Raw genomic sequence first — 14,780 nt, forward strand, 5'->3', positions numbered from 1 at the left:
TCTAGGGTATAAATTTCAGATCCAGGGGATATGTTCATTTTTATTCCTATTAGTTTTTTCAATTTTTTTATTTGGTTGTTTTAAATTTTGCGTAACAGAACATTCATTTCTCATAATTTCTGATACTAGCGAGTTTTGAGAAGATTTGTAGCTCAGGCTGAGGTTGTGGATGTAGGTTTGCTCGCTGAGCTAGAAGGTTCGTTTTCAGACGTTTTGTCACCATACTCGGTAACATCATCAGTGAGCCTCCAGATGAAGAGGTGGTGGAATGGCCCGCTTTCTATTTATGTGTTTAAGTTTCATTGGGTTGGTGATGACATTTCCTGTGCTGATGTCATTTCCTGTTCTTTATCTCAGGGGGTGGTAAATAGGATCCAAATCAATGTGTTTGTTGATATCCTCTGAGAAAAAGAACAGGAAATGACATCACCACAGGAAATGACTATACCACATGAAATGACATCACCAGCACAGGAAACCTAAACACATAAGCGGGCCATGCCACCAACGCTTCATCCGGAGGCTCTCTGATGGTGTTACCTAGTATGGCGACAAAACGTCTGAAATCGAAACTTGCAGGTCAGCGAGCAAACCTACATTCACAATTTCTGATATGCTTATGTGTTTGCTTACATTAAAACAATTTTTGTTTTGGAGTCTTCACCATTCCTTTATTTCCCAGTATAATTTCTTCCGTCCGTGTCTAAAAGAACCCATACTCACCTTTTTATTGTCTTCCTTTTTTAACTTCTAAAAGATGTTCTGATTCTTTTTTGTTCTCTTAAAACCATTCTCAACTTCTATTCCTTTTTCAATTTGTTGGCCATTTCTTCCTAATTTTTAATACTTGTTAAATAATATTTTAGTAATTTTAATATCTTCAGACTTGCTATTCTTTAATGGAAATGTTGTGGTTCTCTAATAATCTTCAAGTGTTTGCCATTACTGAGCTACGTCATATTTTCCCAACCTAACCTTAACTTGCCTTAAATTCCTTCAAATTTTGCTTTGTTTAGACTCCAAAATCTTAATTTTGGACTTGACTGCATCATACTCACATTTATTTTTATGGTAGTAATGACTGCAAAATTGATGTCATTCACCATTACTATTCCTGTAAAGATTATAGCAAATTCTACAAGCCACACACTGCTAAAATTGCAGAACTGCACGGTGACTCCGCAGTTAGCACTGCTGCCCCACAGCGCCAGGGACCCAGGATCAATTCCAACCTTGGGCGACTGTCTGTGTGGAATTTGCACATTCTCCTTGTGTCTGTGTGGGTTTTCTCTAAGTGCCCAGGTTTCCTCCCACAGTCCAAAGATGTGTAGGTTAGGTGGATTGGCCATGCTAACCTGCTTTTTGTGTCCTGAGTTGTGCAGGTTAGGTGGATTAGCTATGGGAAATGCAGGGTTTCAGGGATCAGGTGGGCCTGGGTGTGGTGCTGTTTGGAGGGTCAGTGTGGGCTGCTTCCACAATGTATGATTCTATTCTATTTCTTGATACTTTGCAAACTTACAAACGTGTATCACTACAAAATGCATTATCTAGAATAGACTCGTCCTTAAAGGGTTCCTGAACATTGTTCTAACAGACTGTATTCCATTCCATGTGCTCATTTGCCAGTTTGGCTTATCCAGACTCTAGAAGGCTACCGTTCACCAACTCCATTATCCTTACTGTATGCTTTTCTAATTTCCTGATATAATTAAACGAAGCATATAATAAGGCTTAGGAACAAGAAATCTAACATATAAATATTATTATTAATGTTACATTTAACCACGAGCTATTTCAAAGTTTGCAGCATGGAAATGACACTTCCATTTTGTGACATTAATGTGTGCTCAGCGCAGTTGAAGATGAAAGGAGACAGAAAAGATGGCTCCTCAGAGACCATTGTACCATTGTCAAGCCAATTTAATGTCTTCTTCAGTGTAGTCACACAGACTTCAAGGGGATATAATCACAAGGCTAAACCAGCTACTAAGATATTTATAGAGCATACAATAGCAGTATCATGTGTGATAGCTGCTGCCCTCTAGCTTCCCAGATTACTGTTACCTACTGCATGTACTGCAACATTGCTACATAATAAAACTTAATAGTGACCGCAAGGCTGGAATTGAGGACATGGCAAGTTTTCTTGAGGTTGATAAAATTGTTAAGTTTTGCAACACATGACAACCAGGGTCCTGTAGGTGTCTGTGCTGGACCCTCAGCTTTTTACAACTTGTATCAATGACTTAATGAGGGGATTGAAGGCATGTTGGCTAAACGTGCAGATGACGTAAAGATATGCATGAAAGTAAGTTACAGAGAGTACAAAAAAAGTTGCAGATGGATAAAGTTTGAATGGGGAAAAATTTGACAGATGGAGTATAAAGTTGGAAAATGTGAAGTTGTTCATTCTGACAAAGAATGAAAAACACAGTATTATTTAAATGGAGAACAATTGCAGAATTCCAAAGTGCAGACAAAAACGGTTAGGTTGCCGGTACAGCACATAATCAAGAGGGCTAATGGAGTACTATCCTTTATTGCAAGAGGAATTGGACATAGCAGAAGCATAGCATGCGTAATTTTGTACAGGGCATTGGTGAGACCACATCTTGAATACTGTGTACAGTTTTGGTCTTCTTATTTACCCAAGGATGTAAATCCATCTCAGGCAGTTCAGAGGTGATTGAAAAAGTAGAACTCTTGAGGAAACATTAGTCAGGTTGGGATAGTTTTCAAAAGAGTTTAGAATGGCAGGAGGTGATTTGAAGTTTATAAGCTCCTAAATGCTGTTGACAAAGTGGACATGCTGACACTGTTTTAAAATGAAGGGTCAACCTTTTAGGACGGAGAAGAGGGAAATCTTCAAACACTGCCTCAGAAGGTATTGGAGGTGGTGTCATTGACGAATATTTTTAAGGTGGAGGTAGATATATGCTTGTTAGGCAAAGGTATCAAAGGTTACGGGGATAGAAGGGACTGTGGGATTTGTAACACGAACAGAATGAGTCATAACCTCCTTGAATGGCAGAGTAGCTTGGTGTCCATCTTGTCTAGTTCTACGCCTAATTCATATGTTGATATGCTTGTGGTAGAATTACATTTATTAATCTCTATGAAAAGATGCACTCCTGGATGTGAGTTTGCTCACTGAGCTGGAAGTTTCGTTTGCAGGTGTTTCATCATCATACTGGGTAACATCATCAGTGAGCCTCCGGTGAAACACTGGTGTTAGTGACCCACTTTCTAGAATAGGTACCCAATGAACACAGTCCGCTGATTTCTCAGCAACACACCAAAACAAGCAGACAAAATGCGTCCAGAAACCCTAGCCACTCGCCCCTACATCAAAGACATCTCGAAAATGACTGCCAGACTACTCAGATCTCTTGGCATCATGGTAGCCCACAAACTCACCAACACACTAAAACAGCAGCTAATGAACTTGAAAGACCCTATACAGACAACAAGCAAAACTAATGTCATTTATAAAATACCTTGCAAGAACTGTAACAAACACTACACTTGGGCAACCAGGCAGAAAATTAGCCACCAGGATACATGAACATCAACTAGCCACAAAAAGACATGACCCATTCTCACTAATATCCTCACATATAGATGAGGAAGGACACCACTATGACTGGGGCAACACATCCATCCTAGGACAGGCCAAACAGAGACACCCACAAGAATTCCTAGATGCATGGCATTCCAACCAGGACTCGATCAACAAATATATTGATTTAGACCCCAGTTACCACCCTCTGAGAAAAAGAACAGGAAATTACATCAACACAGGAATGACATCACCAACACAAGGAAATCTAAATACATAGATAGAAAGTGGGATACTAACACCAGTGCTTCACCGGAGGCTCACTGATGATGTTACCGAGTGCGGTGATGAAACACCTGCAAACGAACCTTCCAGGTCAGCGAGCAAACCTACATCCAGAACCTCAACCTGAGCTACAAATCTTTTCTAAACTCGCTAGATACACTCATGTTTACATCATCCAAGACATAAAATTATGACCTCTTTATATTGTTTAAACTCTGTGCATATCTGGTTTTGTATACTTGATGCAACACTGATTAAATGTACTGATGTTAACTTAACTCTTTCAGATGTTGTTCATGTTTTCAGCTACTGGCCTTTGACCTTAGCTTTGGTGCATCTGCCTATCCTGTGATTGTTGAGGTATGAATATGTCAACATGATATGAAAACCTCCCATTCTACAATCTTTTGTTAAAGTTAAATAGCTTGAAGTTTTTTTGTGCATGAAAATGCTGCATATGAAAGATATTATTGCATGAAATGGAATTCTGTAGCATTTCATTGGGATATAAATCATAGTGCAGAGATTGTACTTCTATCATAACCTGTTAAAATTATGGGCGAGATACTTTTCATATAATCTTAGGAAATGGGAGCTAGAGTAAGTTATTCAGTCCATTAAGCCAATTCCCCAGTGCAAAAACATCTTGGCTGATCTGATTGTGGCTTTAAATCTACTTTTGGTTTGTCCTCCGTGGCCCTCAACTCCCATGTCAATCAGATATTTGTCCAACTTGACATTTTTCAATGACCAAGCCTCCATTGCTTCCAGAGGAAAAGACTTTCAAAGACTAATGATCCTCTGAGACAAGAAATGTTTCCTAATTTCAATCTCAAATGAGAGACCTATTTTTAAATTACACATCCTAGTTCCGGATGCCCACACAAGAGGAAACATTCCGTCAGCAGCCACCTTCTGAAGCCTTTGGAATTCTATATACTTATTAAGAGCACTTCCAATGAATATAGCCTCAACATTTCCTCATAAACCAAGCCCTTCATCCAAAGAATCAACCTTGTGAAATTTCTCTGAACTACTCAGAACTAGCCATTTGGATACAGAACTGGCTCAAAGGTAGAAGACAGAGGGTGGTGGTGGAGGGTTGTTTTTCAGACTGGAGGCCTGTGACCAGTGGAGTGCCACAAGAATCTGTGCTGGGTCCTCTATTTTTTGTTATTTACATAAATGATTTGGATGCGAGCATAAGAGATACAGTTAGTAAGTTTGCAGATGACACCAAAATTGGAGGTGTAGTGGACAGTGAAGAGGGCTCCCTCAGATTACAGCAGGATCTGGACCAGATGGGCCAATGGGCTGAGAAGTGGCAGATGGGGTTTAATTCAGATAAATGCAAGATGCTGCATTTTGGGAAAGCAAATCTTAGCAGGACTAATACACTTAATGGTAAGGTCTTAGGGAGTGTTGCTGAACAAAGAGACCTTGGAGTGCAGGTTCATAGCTCCTTGAAAGTGGAGTCGCAGGTAGATAGGATAGTGAAGAAGGCATTTGGTATGTTTTCCTTTATTGGTCAGAGTATTGAGTACTGGAGTTGGGAGGTCATGTTGCGGCTGTACAGGACATTGGTTAGGCCACTGTTGGAATATTACGTGCAATTCTGGTCTCCTTCCTATCAGAAAGCTGTTGTGAAACTTGAAAGGGTTCAGAAAAGATTTACAAGGTTGTTGCCAGGGTTGGAGGATTTGAGCTACAGGGAGAGGCTGAACAGGCTGGGACTGTTTTCCCTGGAGCATTGGAGGCTGAAGGGTGACCTTTTACAAAATTATGAGGGACCTGGATAGGGTAAATAGGCAAAGTCTTTTCCCTGGGGTTAAGGAGTCCAGAACTTGAGGGCATAGGTTTAGGGTGAGAGGGAAAGATATAAAAGAAGCCATGGGGCAACTTTTTCACACAGAGGGTGTTACGTGTATGGAATGAGCTGTCAGAGGAAGTGGTGGAGGCTAGTACAATTGTAACATTTAAGAGGCGGTTGGATGGGTATATGAATAGGAAGGGTTTGGAGAGATATGGGCTGGGTGCTGGCAGGTGGGACTAGATTGGGTTGGGATATCTGGTCGGCATGGACAGGTTGGACCGAAGGGTCTGTTTCCATGCTGTACATCTCTATGACTGTATGACTTCCAATGGAAATATATCCTCCTTAATTTGACCAAAACTGTACGCAGCACTCTACCTACAGTTTCATTATTGTTTATACAGTTTTACCAAGTCTTCCCTAGTTTTATGCTCCACCCTCCTTGTAAACAAAGGACAAAATTCAATTTGGTTTCCTAATTACTTGCTGTTTCTGCAGCTTAATTTTATTGTCAGGAGTCAGACAACACCAGGTTATAGTCCAACAGGTTCATTTAAAATCATAAGCTTTTGGAGCATTGTCCCTTCATCAGGTGAAGTACTTTTGGGCAATTCTCCAAAAGCTTGTGATTTCAAATAAACCTGTTGGACTATAACCTGGTGTCTGACCTCTGACCTTGTCCACCCCTGTCCAACACCGGCACCTCCACATTTTAATTTTTTTGTGATTCATATGAGAATGGTACTCAAACCTCTCAATAAACAAACGTTTTGTTGTCCCCCTTTCCTTTGAAACAATACTCTGCTCGTCTATTCTTGACAAAGTGGATAACTTCATATTTTCCCACATTGTACCCAATTTGCATTCTTTGGCCTACTCACTTAATGTGTCTATATTTTGCTCATTTTCTGTGTCTTCCAGAACTTGCTTTTGTACCTATCTTTGTATAATCAGCAAATCTCAATACATTTGGTCATTTCATCTGAGTCATTACCATAGTATTGCTGAATTAAAAAGAATTATCAAAGCTTTACGTCTTTCACTCATCAGAATAACTCAAGCAAAGCAAGTTAAGTGCAAACCAACATTTACACTATATGAACAGAAAGTGCTGATTAGTTGGCAAATTAATTGATTGGTAGAATTGTCAATTGGAATCGCATTATAGACTAATGACGCAGTTCTGGACAGGTGGGACTTTAACCCAGACTTTCTGGCTCAGAGATGGGGACATGAAAACCTTTTCAGTGCCCACTATATACTTTCTACAATGTCTTTCCAGTGGATATATAATGAGTGATGTTGTTTTCTGTTTGTGCCCATTTTGAAAATTCTGCGACTCACCGCAACTGGCACAACAGTATCCAACATGTGATTCCACAAATGGCAACATTTGCTGGATTATGAGTGAAGAGTAATACTGGCACACTATTTTAGAATTGTCAAAGTCACAGTGTGGCACACTTAGTGTGTACTGAAAGCTACAGATATTAAAGCAGAGCCCTTTTCTTTGCAAATAAAATGTTAACAAAATATGTGACAGCCATTTGCTGATTAAGTTCTCAGGGCAATATCTTGCATCAATCAGTTAACCTGTCTGGTTAAGAGCTTAAGGCTTGTCTGTTAACTGTTAACCATTATTAATTGGTACATTCTCCATGGAAACATCTCTATCTTTACCAACCAATCACCACTCGCTTTTCATACAGTGTAAAGATTTTTTCCTTTAAATTGATATTATTGAAAATTTTCCTGATAAGTTCAAATCAAAAAGGTTTGACAAAATATATTTTCTTTCAGCAAAACTCAAGTTCACTACTGCCAAATGTCTATTCATGACTACAAATAGTTGAGGACTCAGCAACTAGTCCTTGTGGCATTCCACTTGTTCAATGCTTGCCAAATAAATGTGACCCATTTATCCTGACTGTCTATTTCCTGTTAGTTGGCCAGCTTTCTATCCATGCTAATATACTATCTCCAACACCACGACTTCTTATCTTGCGCAATAATCTTTTTTTTTGGACCTCTTTTCTGAATGCCTTTCGGAAATCTAAATACAATACATCTACTGTTCCCCCTTTTCCACTTTACTTGCTGCATCATCAAAAACTCTAATTTATCAACCATACTGAATTCCTTTTCAAATAAAGCCATTTGGCTTCTGCCTGATTGTATTATTCTTTATGAAATGCTCTGTTATGATATCCTTAATTGATTCTAGTGTTTTTCCCCAGTGACAATTACTACACCAAGTGCTTTGTGGTTTTCTGCTTTCTGTCTCCCTCCTTTCTTGAAGACTATTCTAACATTTGTTGGCTCCCAATCCAGAACTGAGGAATTTTAGAAGATTATAACCATGCACTATCACAGACACACCAGGGTCCCAGCTCAATTCCAGCCTCAGGTGACTTTCTGTGTGGAGTTTGCACATTCTCCCTGTGTCTTATGTGGGTTTCCTCCAACATTCCAAGGATATGCAGGGCAGGTGAATTGGCCATGCTAAATTGCCCCTTGTGTTAGGTGAATTAATCAAAGGGAAATGAGTCAGGGTGGGTTACTCTTCAGAGGGTCAGTGTGAACTTGTTGGGCTGAAGGGCCTGTTTCCACACTGTAGGGAATCTAGTCTAATATCTGTCTCCTTTAAGACATTGTAAAACAGGCTGTCATGTCCAAGGGATTAACCAAGGTGTATTTGTTTTTCTGAGTACCTGTTCTGTGTAATCTCTTCAATTTTCTGAATTTCCATTCACATGGACTCTCTCTGCCTATTAATTAGTTTAAATAACAGACTCACTGCAGACATATTTTTGCCATTTTCCAGGAGCTTGCTCTTAATGGTTCAGGTGAAAACTGTTATATCTCCTTCCTTTCCTAGTACTGGTGCCAGTGCCCTATGAATCAAAACCCATATTTCTACAATCTTTGAACCACAAGTTTAATTCTATAATCTGATTTGCCCTTTGTGGCTCAGGAAGTGATCCAAAGAATACTGCATTTGTAGTCCTGCTTCTAATTTAGTCCCTTAGAACCTCTTTCTTAGCCCTACCCATGTAATTGGCAACGACATGAGCCATAACATAACAACTTACCCTCCCACTCTACTTCCTCTCCAGCCCTGAGGAAACAGCGCCAAGCAGAACAACGCAACATTTTAGGCTCATGCTAGAAGACAAAATTTGTCTAAGTAACTATGCTCTCTAACACATCTGCATTCATTTTTATGTCCCTTACTTGAATTGTTCTCTGTGCTATGATCATATTGCTCAACCTCCATGCAGTCCTTGCTAATTCCACCACAGGTTTCAATGACCTCAAATTTATTTGAAAACTGCCAAGTGTGAGGCTTCTCTCTTCCTACCTCCCAGTTTCTCACAAGCCTTTCATAGTCACACACTCTGGTCCCTGTCCGGAGACCAATCTGAAAAACGTAATCGAAGGGGAAAGAACAAAGTGTCCAGGTAACTTTCCACATTCTTGATGCATCAACATTTTCAAAGCTTGGGCTGTAGCTCATCAACTCAGAGGCAAAGCTCCTCAAACTGTGAACACGTAACAGAAATGGTTGTCGTGGACCAGTTGTTCACCGGTTCCGACGTGCTCTAATTGCAATCTATCTCCTACCTCACTATCTTCACTGCTTACTTTAGTGAAATTGATTTCAAGTTTTCTTTAGAAGTCATTCAACTGTTTTCTATAGCTGTAGCAAGTAACTTTTAACGAGTTAAGTTATAAATTTAATGTAATAGCTATATATCCTCCGAGGAGGTTTGAACTGATATTTGTATTTTGAGGGATCAAATCTGACAAATTCACCAATCATATACCTGCTCACTGAATTAAAACCTTGAGCGCTCACCAACTTCTGGAACCTAAAAAGGAGATATACAAACTAACACTTCCTTCCTCTCCGCATATAGTCCCAAGTTAGCACTTGTATGTCATTGCCATGCGATAGCAAAATCTGTCTACTTTGATAGAGAGTTCATGACTCATACTCAAGTTTCAAATGCTGTTTTAGCTTCTTGCAACAGTGATTAACATTGATTCACTTTCAGTTGTTTGATGCATAGGTTTGTTCTCCAGAGCAAAAACTGCCCGTGGTCACGCTGTTCCAATAGAGTTACATTACTGACATGTAAACCACAAAATAGATAATTGTCCAAGTATGTCCTGTCCACAAGAAGCAAGACAAGTTCAGTCTGGTGAATTGCCACCCACCATTCCAGTTTCAGTCTTCAGCAAAGTTGTTGACAGTGCTTTCAAGCAATACTCCCTCACCAATAACCTACCCACCAATGCACAGTATGGTTTCTGCCAAGACACTCTGCACTAGACTTCATTAAACTTTGGAGAAAAGAGGTAAATTCTTAAAGTGAGTGCTCTTGATATCATCACAATATTTGACTGAGTATGGTGTCAAGGACCCCAAGGAAAATATAAGCCAGAGGGAATTAGGGAGAAAACCCTCAATTGGTTGAAGTCATACCTGGCTACTCGAAGACAGTTGAAGGCCTACCACCTTAGCCATTACTACAGGAGTCCCTCAGGCAAAATTCCTTTGCCCAGTCATCTTCAGCTACCTCATCAAGACCTTCTCGACATGGTAAGTTCAAAAGTGGGGAGGCTTAAGGATATTTGTAGTGTTTTGACCCGTTTGACTCTATGCATTCTATTCATTCATGCATCAAGATTTAAGCTTGTTCTAATCAGGAGCAAGTAACATTTGCTCAACACAAAGGCCAGGTAGTAGCCATTTCCAAAAGCAGGAGTGTAACCATCTCTCGTTGAGATTCCGATAAATTGATAAATTACGAATATGTTGGGGTAACCATTGACTAGACATTTCACTGCACCAATTACGTAAGTATTGGGAGAGTGGTGCTGGAAAAGCACAGACGGTCAGGCAGCATCTGAGGAGAAGGAGAATCGATGTTTCGGGCATAGGCCTTTCATCAGGAATGGGATATGCCCAAAATGTTGATTCTCCTGCTCCTCAGATGCTGCCTGACCTGCTGTGCTTTTCCAGCACTACACACTCAACTCTGATCTCCAGCATTTGCAGTCCTCGCTTTCTCCTACCTACTTGAGTATACCAGCTTTCAGGCCAAAGGTTAGCTATTCTGCTGTGATTAACTCGCCTGCTAACAGTTGTTGAAAATTATACATTTTTCCATAGCTTTTTGGCTTGTACTCATCAGGATAATTCATAAGAAGACCAATTCAGGGAGAAAATCAACATTTATACTACAAGAGAGTAGAGTGGTGATTGGTTGGCAAGTGCAGTCCGTTGGTAGAAAAGTCCCCATTGTGAATGTACCAGTTACCGATGATTGACAGGTAACTACCAGGATCTGTTAACAGTTTAAACTAGGCAGGTTGACTCATTATTATAGAGTATTTTTCTGAGAAATGAACTAAACAGCTGAAAGCCATTCATAAAATAATTCATAAAAGCAGTCTGAAGGCTTTTGTGGTGCAGTGGGCCAGGAGGCATGGGTTGAAGTCCCACTTTCTGCAGAATTATGTAACTCTGAATGGTGGGAATTCCAAATATTTCATGTGGTGCAGCAGTAGTGTCCCTGGAGCTGAACAGTGTCCCTGATCCACAGGCTCAGGTTTAAGTCCTACCTGATGCAGAAGTGTGTACAAACACCTCTGAACAGGTTAATTAGAAATTAACCTAAAAGCTACCTGTTCTGCTAGTCCAATTAAGTCAAATTACAAGAAAACGACAAGGGAAGTCTCTTTTGTTTTTACATTTTTAAAGTATTATCATACTTCTTCTGTTCCCAAGGTGTCATGCATCTGAAAAGTTATGTAGTATTAGTCCATGTAAAATTCATCTTTCCTTTACATGACAGATCCCCACGAGGAATCATTGTACTCAAACATATCAAAATGACATTATAGCCCCTATTACTGACCTTTGAAGGTGTTAAAAGGTTTTACGTTTACCTCTCAGAGCATTTCCAACTTCTCAGCTTGCTTTTCATATTATTCACAATCTGATGTGCCCCACTGTTGAAAGAAAATTGAAGAACATAACTTGAGCAGGGGCAAATGTGCAAGTTGAATTAGGCACGCCTGACCTGCTAAAACATACCTCTGCACCCAGATAAAAGTCAAAATCTTTTGTGAGGTGTAGCCACCAGAACAACTCAGATCTGAGTCTGGGATGTGTAACTTGTTGGATCGATTGGATGGCTTTAGAAATTGGAGGGTTGAAAATTCTTGAAAAATCCCCAGCCAAGATGGCTTTCTGAACTGTCCCATCTTCAGACAGTTTTTCAGAATCTAATCTCTCTTATCCTTATTTCCCTTGTTGTATTTGTATGCCTTTTTATGCTGGATTTTACATTCCAGCAAAATGCATTCTGCAAGAAATTTGGGCATAATTTTGTGCATAAGAAGCATGAATAATATAGACAAACAAATGTGACAATTTACAACCGTATATAGCAAATAAATTCAGACAAGGTGCCAATCAAGAGCACTAACAGATCATTTCAAAAAATGAACTGTCCACTTTTTAAGTCCAAAATCTGGCATTTCCTTGGTAGTCACGTCCTGGTGGAAGATCATAGATAAAGAGAATTAGCTGCCTTTTCCCAACCCCTAAAACAGAACCACATATCTGAAATGGGTAGAACCATGGCTACAATAATCCTAAATTGTTAATTGGATGACAAAAGTGCATATGCCTTGTTAATTGGCTACCATCCATTGTCCATATTGACATCAGACAGCAGCAGGGTTGGGATTCCAAAATACTCCTAATCCTTGATTATTTTCTATGGCCAGACAATTCCTGCTTTAATTACATAGTGGGGAAAATGCAAGAAATAACTAAATCCACTAGAGGTCAGCAAAGCATAAATGATCTAAGAGCTGAAATGTACTCAAGTGGACAGACTCAAAGAAAACAGCACAAAGATATTGGCTGTGACAGAGAAATCAAACAATGCATCATAGAATGCCTACAGTGTGGAAGCAGGCCATTCAGCCCATTGTGTCCACTCTGACCTTCCGATGAGCATCCCACCCAATCCCTGCATTTCCCATAGATAATCCACCTCGCCTGCACATTTTTGGACTGTGGGAGGAATCTGGAGCACAGGAAATCTACACAGAAACAAGGTGAATGTGCAGACTCCGCAGAGACAGTCACCCAAGGCGGGAATCAAACCTGGGTCCTTGATGCTAACCACTGAACCGCTGTGCTACGTAAGAGCTTTTTAAAGAAAATGTCATGTTTTACATATCTGAACCAATCGGAAGTGCTAAAGAATTATGTATAAATGTGTTTATTACATATATGATTGTAAATTGTACCTTTGTTTGCCTATATTACAATAATCCACATTGCATACTAGGGGGGGCATTCTCCTCTGAATGCATAATAAAAGACTGGCATTTCCTTTATACTAATTAAATACAAATTATATCAAAATTTACACGGCTTTCCATACATATCTTACTAATTAAAATTTATACCAAAATATCTTGTGGAGTGCATTTGCCTCTGCTAGAATACAAAATCCACTATAAAGGAATACAACTGTAGAAAAGGAAGTAGAGGAGCTATTGATTAGATTGTTATCTCCTGTCAATAGGCTTCACTGTAAGACATTCTTTTTTCCTTCTATTGCTATCCAGAACAGGAATATACCCTTGTGAAGACTATTCCAGCTGTATTGTTCTTCTGAAATCAGGGGTCTGAAATATTTTAGAAGCGCTGAGACTAACAGCAGTTTAATCAAGTATTGTGCAGGTTTCAGTAAAACATTCAGAAGCGAAAACACACACTCATTGTCAAGCTCCAGAAATCTCATTATGCTGATACAAGTTGTACAGCACCAAAAGAGACCATTCTACCCAGTATCTCTCTGTTGGTTGAAAGATATTAACAGCCAAAACCTGCCTTCCGTGTTTGACCCATGATCTTGTAGGTTACAGCATTTGGCTGGCTGGAAGAAGACAGAGGGTAGTAGTTGATGGTAAAGGTTCATCTTGGAGTGCCGTTACTAGCGGTGTTCTGCAAGGATCTGTTTTGGGACCATTGCTGTTTGTCATGTTTATAAATGATCTGGAGGAGGGGCTAGAAGGTTGGGTGAGCAAGTTTGCGGATGATACGAAAGTCGGAGGAGTTGTTGACAGTGAGGAAGGATGTGGCAGGTTACAGCGGGATATAGATAAGCTGCAGAGCTGGGCAGAAATGTGGCAAATGGAGTTCAATGTAGCTAAGTGTGAGGTGATTCACTTTGGTAAGAGTAACAAAAAGATGGGGTACTGGGCTAATGGTCGGATACTTGGTAGTGTGGATGAGCAGAGGGATCCTGGTGTCCACGTACACAGATCTTTGAAAGTTGCCACCCAGGTAAATAGTGCGGTGAAGAAGGCATATGGCGTACTGGCTTTTATTGGTAGAGGAATTGAGTTCCGGAGTCCTGAGGTCATGTTGCAGTTGTATAAGACTCTGGTGCGGCCTCATCTGGAATATTGTGTGCAGTTTTGGTCGCCATACTATAGGAAGGATGTGGAGGCATTGGAACCGGTGCAGAGGAGGTTTACCAGGATGTTGCCTGGTATGGTAGGAAGATCGTATGAGGAAAGGCTGAGACACTTGGGGCTGTTTTCATTGGAGAAAAGAAGGTTTAGGGGAGATTTGATAGAGGAGTACAAGATGATTAGGGGTTTAGATAGGGTTTACAGTGAGAACCTTTTTCCACGTATGGAGTCAGCTGTTACTAGGGGGCATAGCTTTAAATTAAGGGGTGGTAGGTATAGGACAGATGTTAGGGGTAGATTCTTTACTCAGCGAGTTGTGAGTTCATGGAATGCCCTGCCAGTAGCAGTGGTGGACTCTCCCTCTTTATGGGCATTTAAGCGGGCATTGGATAGGTATATGGAGGATAGTGGGCTAGTGTAGGTTAGGTGGGCTTGGATCGGCGCAACATCGAGGGCCAAAGGGCTTGTACTGCACTGTATTCTTCTATGTTCTATGTTCTATGTTCTATGTTCTAAGTGCACATCCAACTTGTTTTTAAATGGGATGATGATTTCCACCTTCATCAATATTCTGGACTGTGAATTTTAGATGTTCAACAACATTTGAGTAAA

At 40.2% G+C, this 14,780-nt stretch overlaps 1 protein-coding gene across 3 annotated transcripts in view; it reads left to right on the top strand.

Annotated features, from left to right (window-relative positions):
• Positions 1-14,780, top strand: part of cped1 (cadherin-like and PC-esterase domain containing 1) — a 204,975-nt gene that overhangs the window by 71,486 nt on the left and 118,709 nt on the right. For all 3 annotated transcript variants that reach the window (XM_072551535.1, XM_072551534.1, XM_072551536.1), the window contains one exon: positions 4,132-4,204. In XM_072551535.1, coding sequence (XP_072407636.1) covers positions 4,132-4,204 — 73 coding nt within the window. The remainder of the gene's footprint in view (positions 1-4,131; positions 4,205-14,780) is intronic.

This window comes from Chiloscyllium punctatum, chromosome 32, assembly GCF_047496795.1.
Source record: "Chiloscyllium punctatum isolate Juve2018m chromosome 32, sChiPun1.3, whole genome shotgun sequence".
In the NCBI taxonomy this organism is placed as follows: Eukaryota; Metazoa; Chordata; class Chondrichthyes; order Orectolobiformes; family Hemiscylliidae; genus Chiloscyllium; species Chiloscyllium punctatum.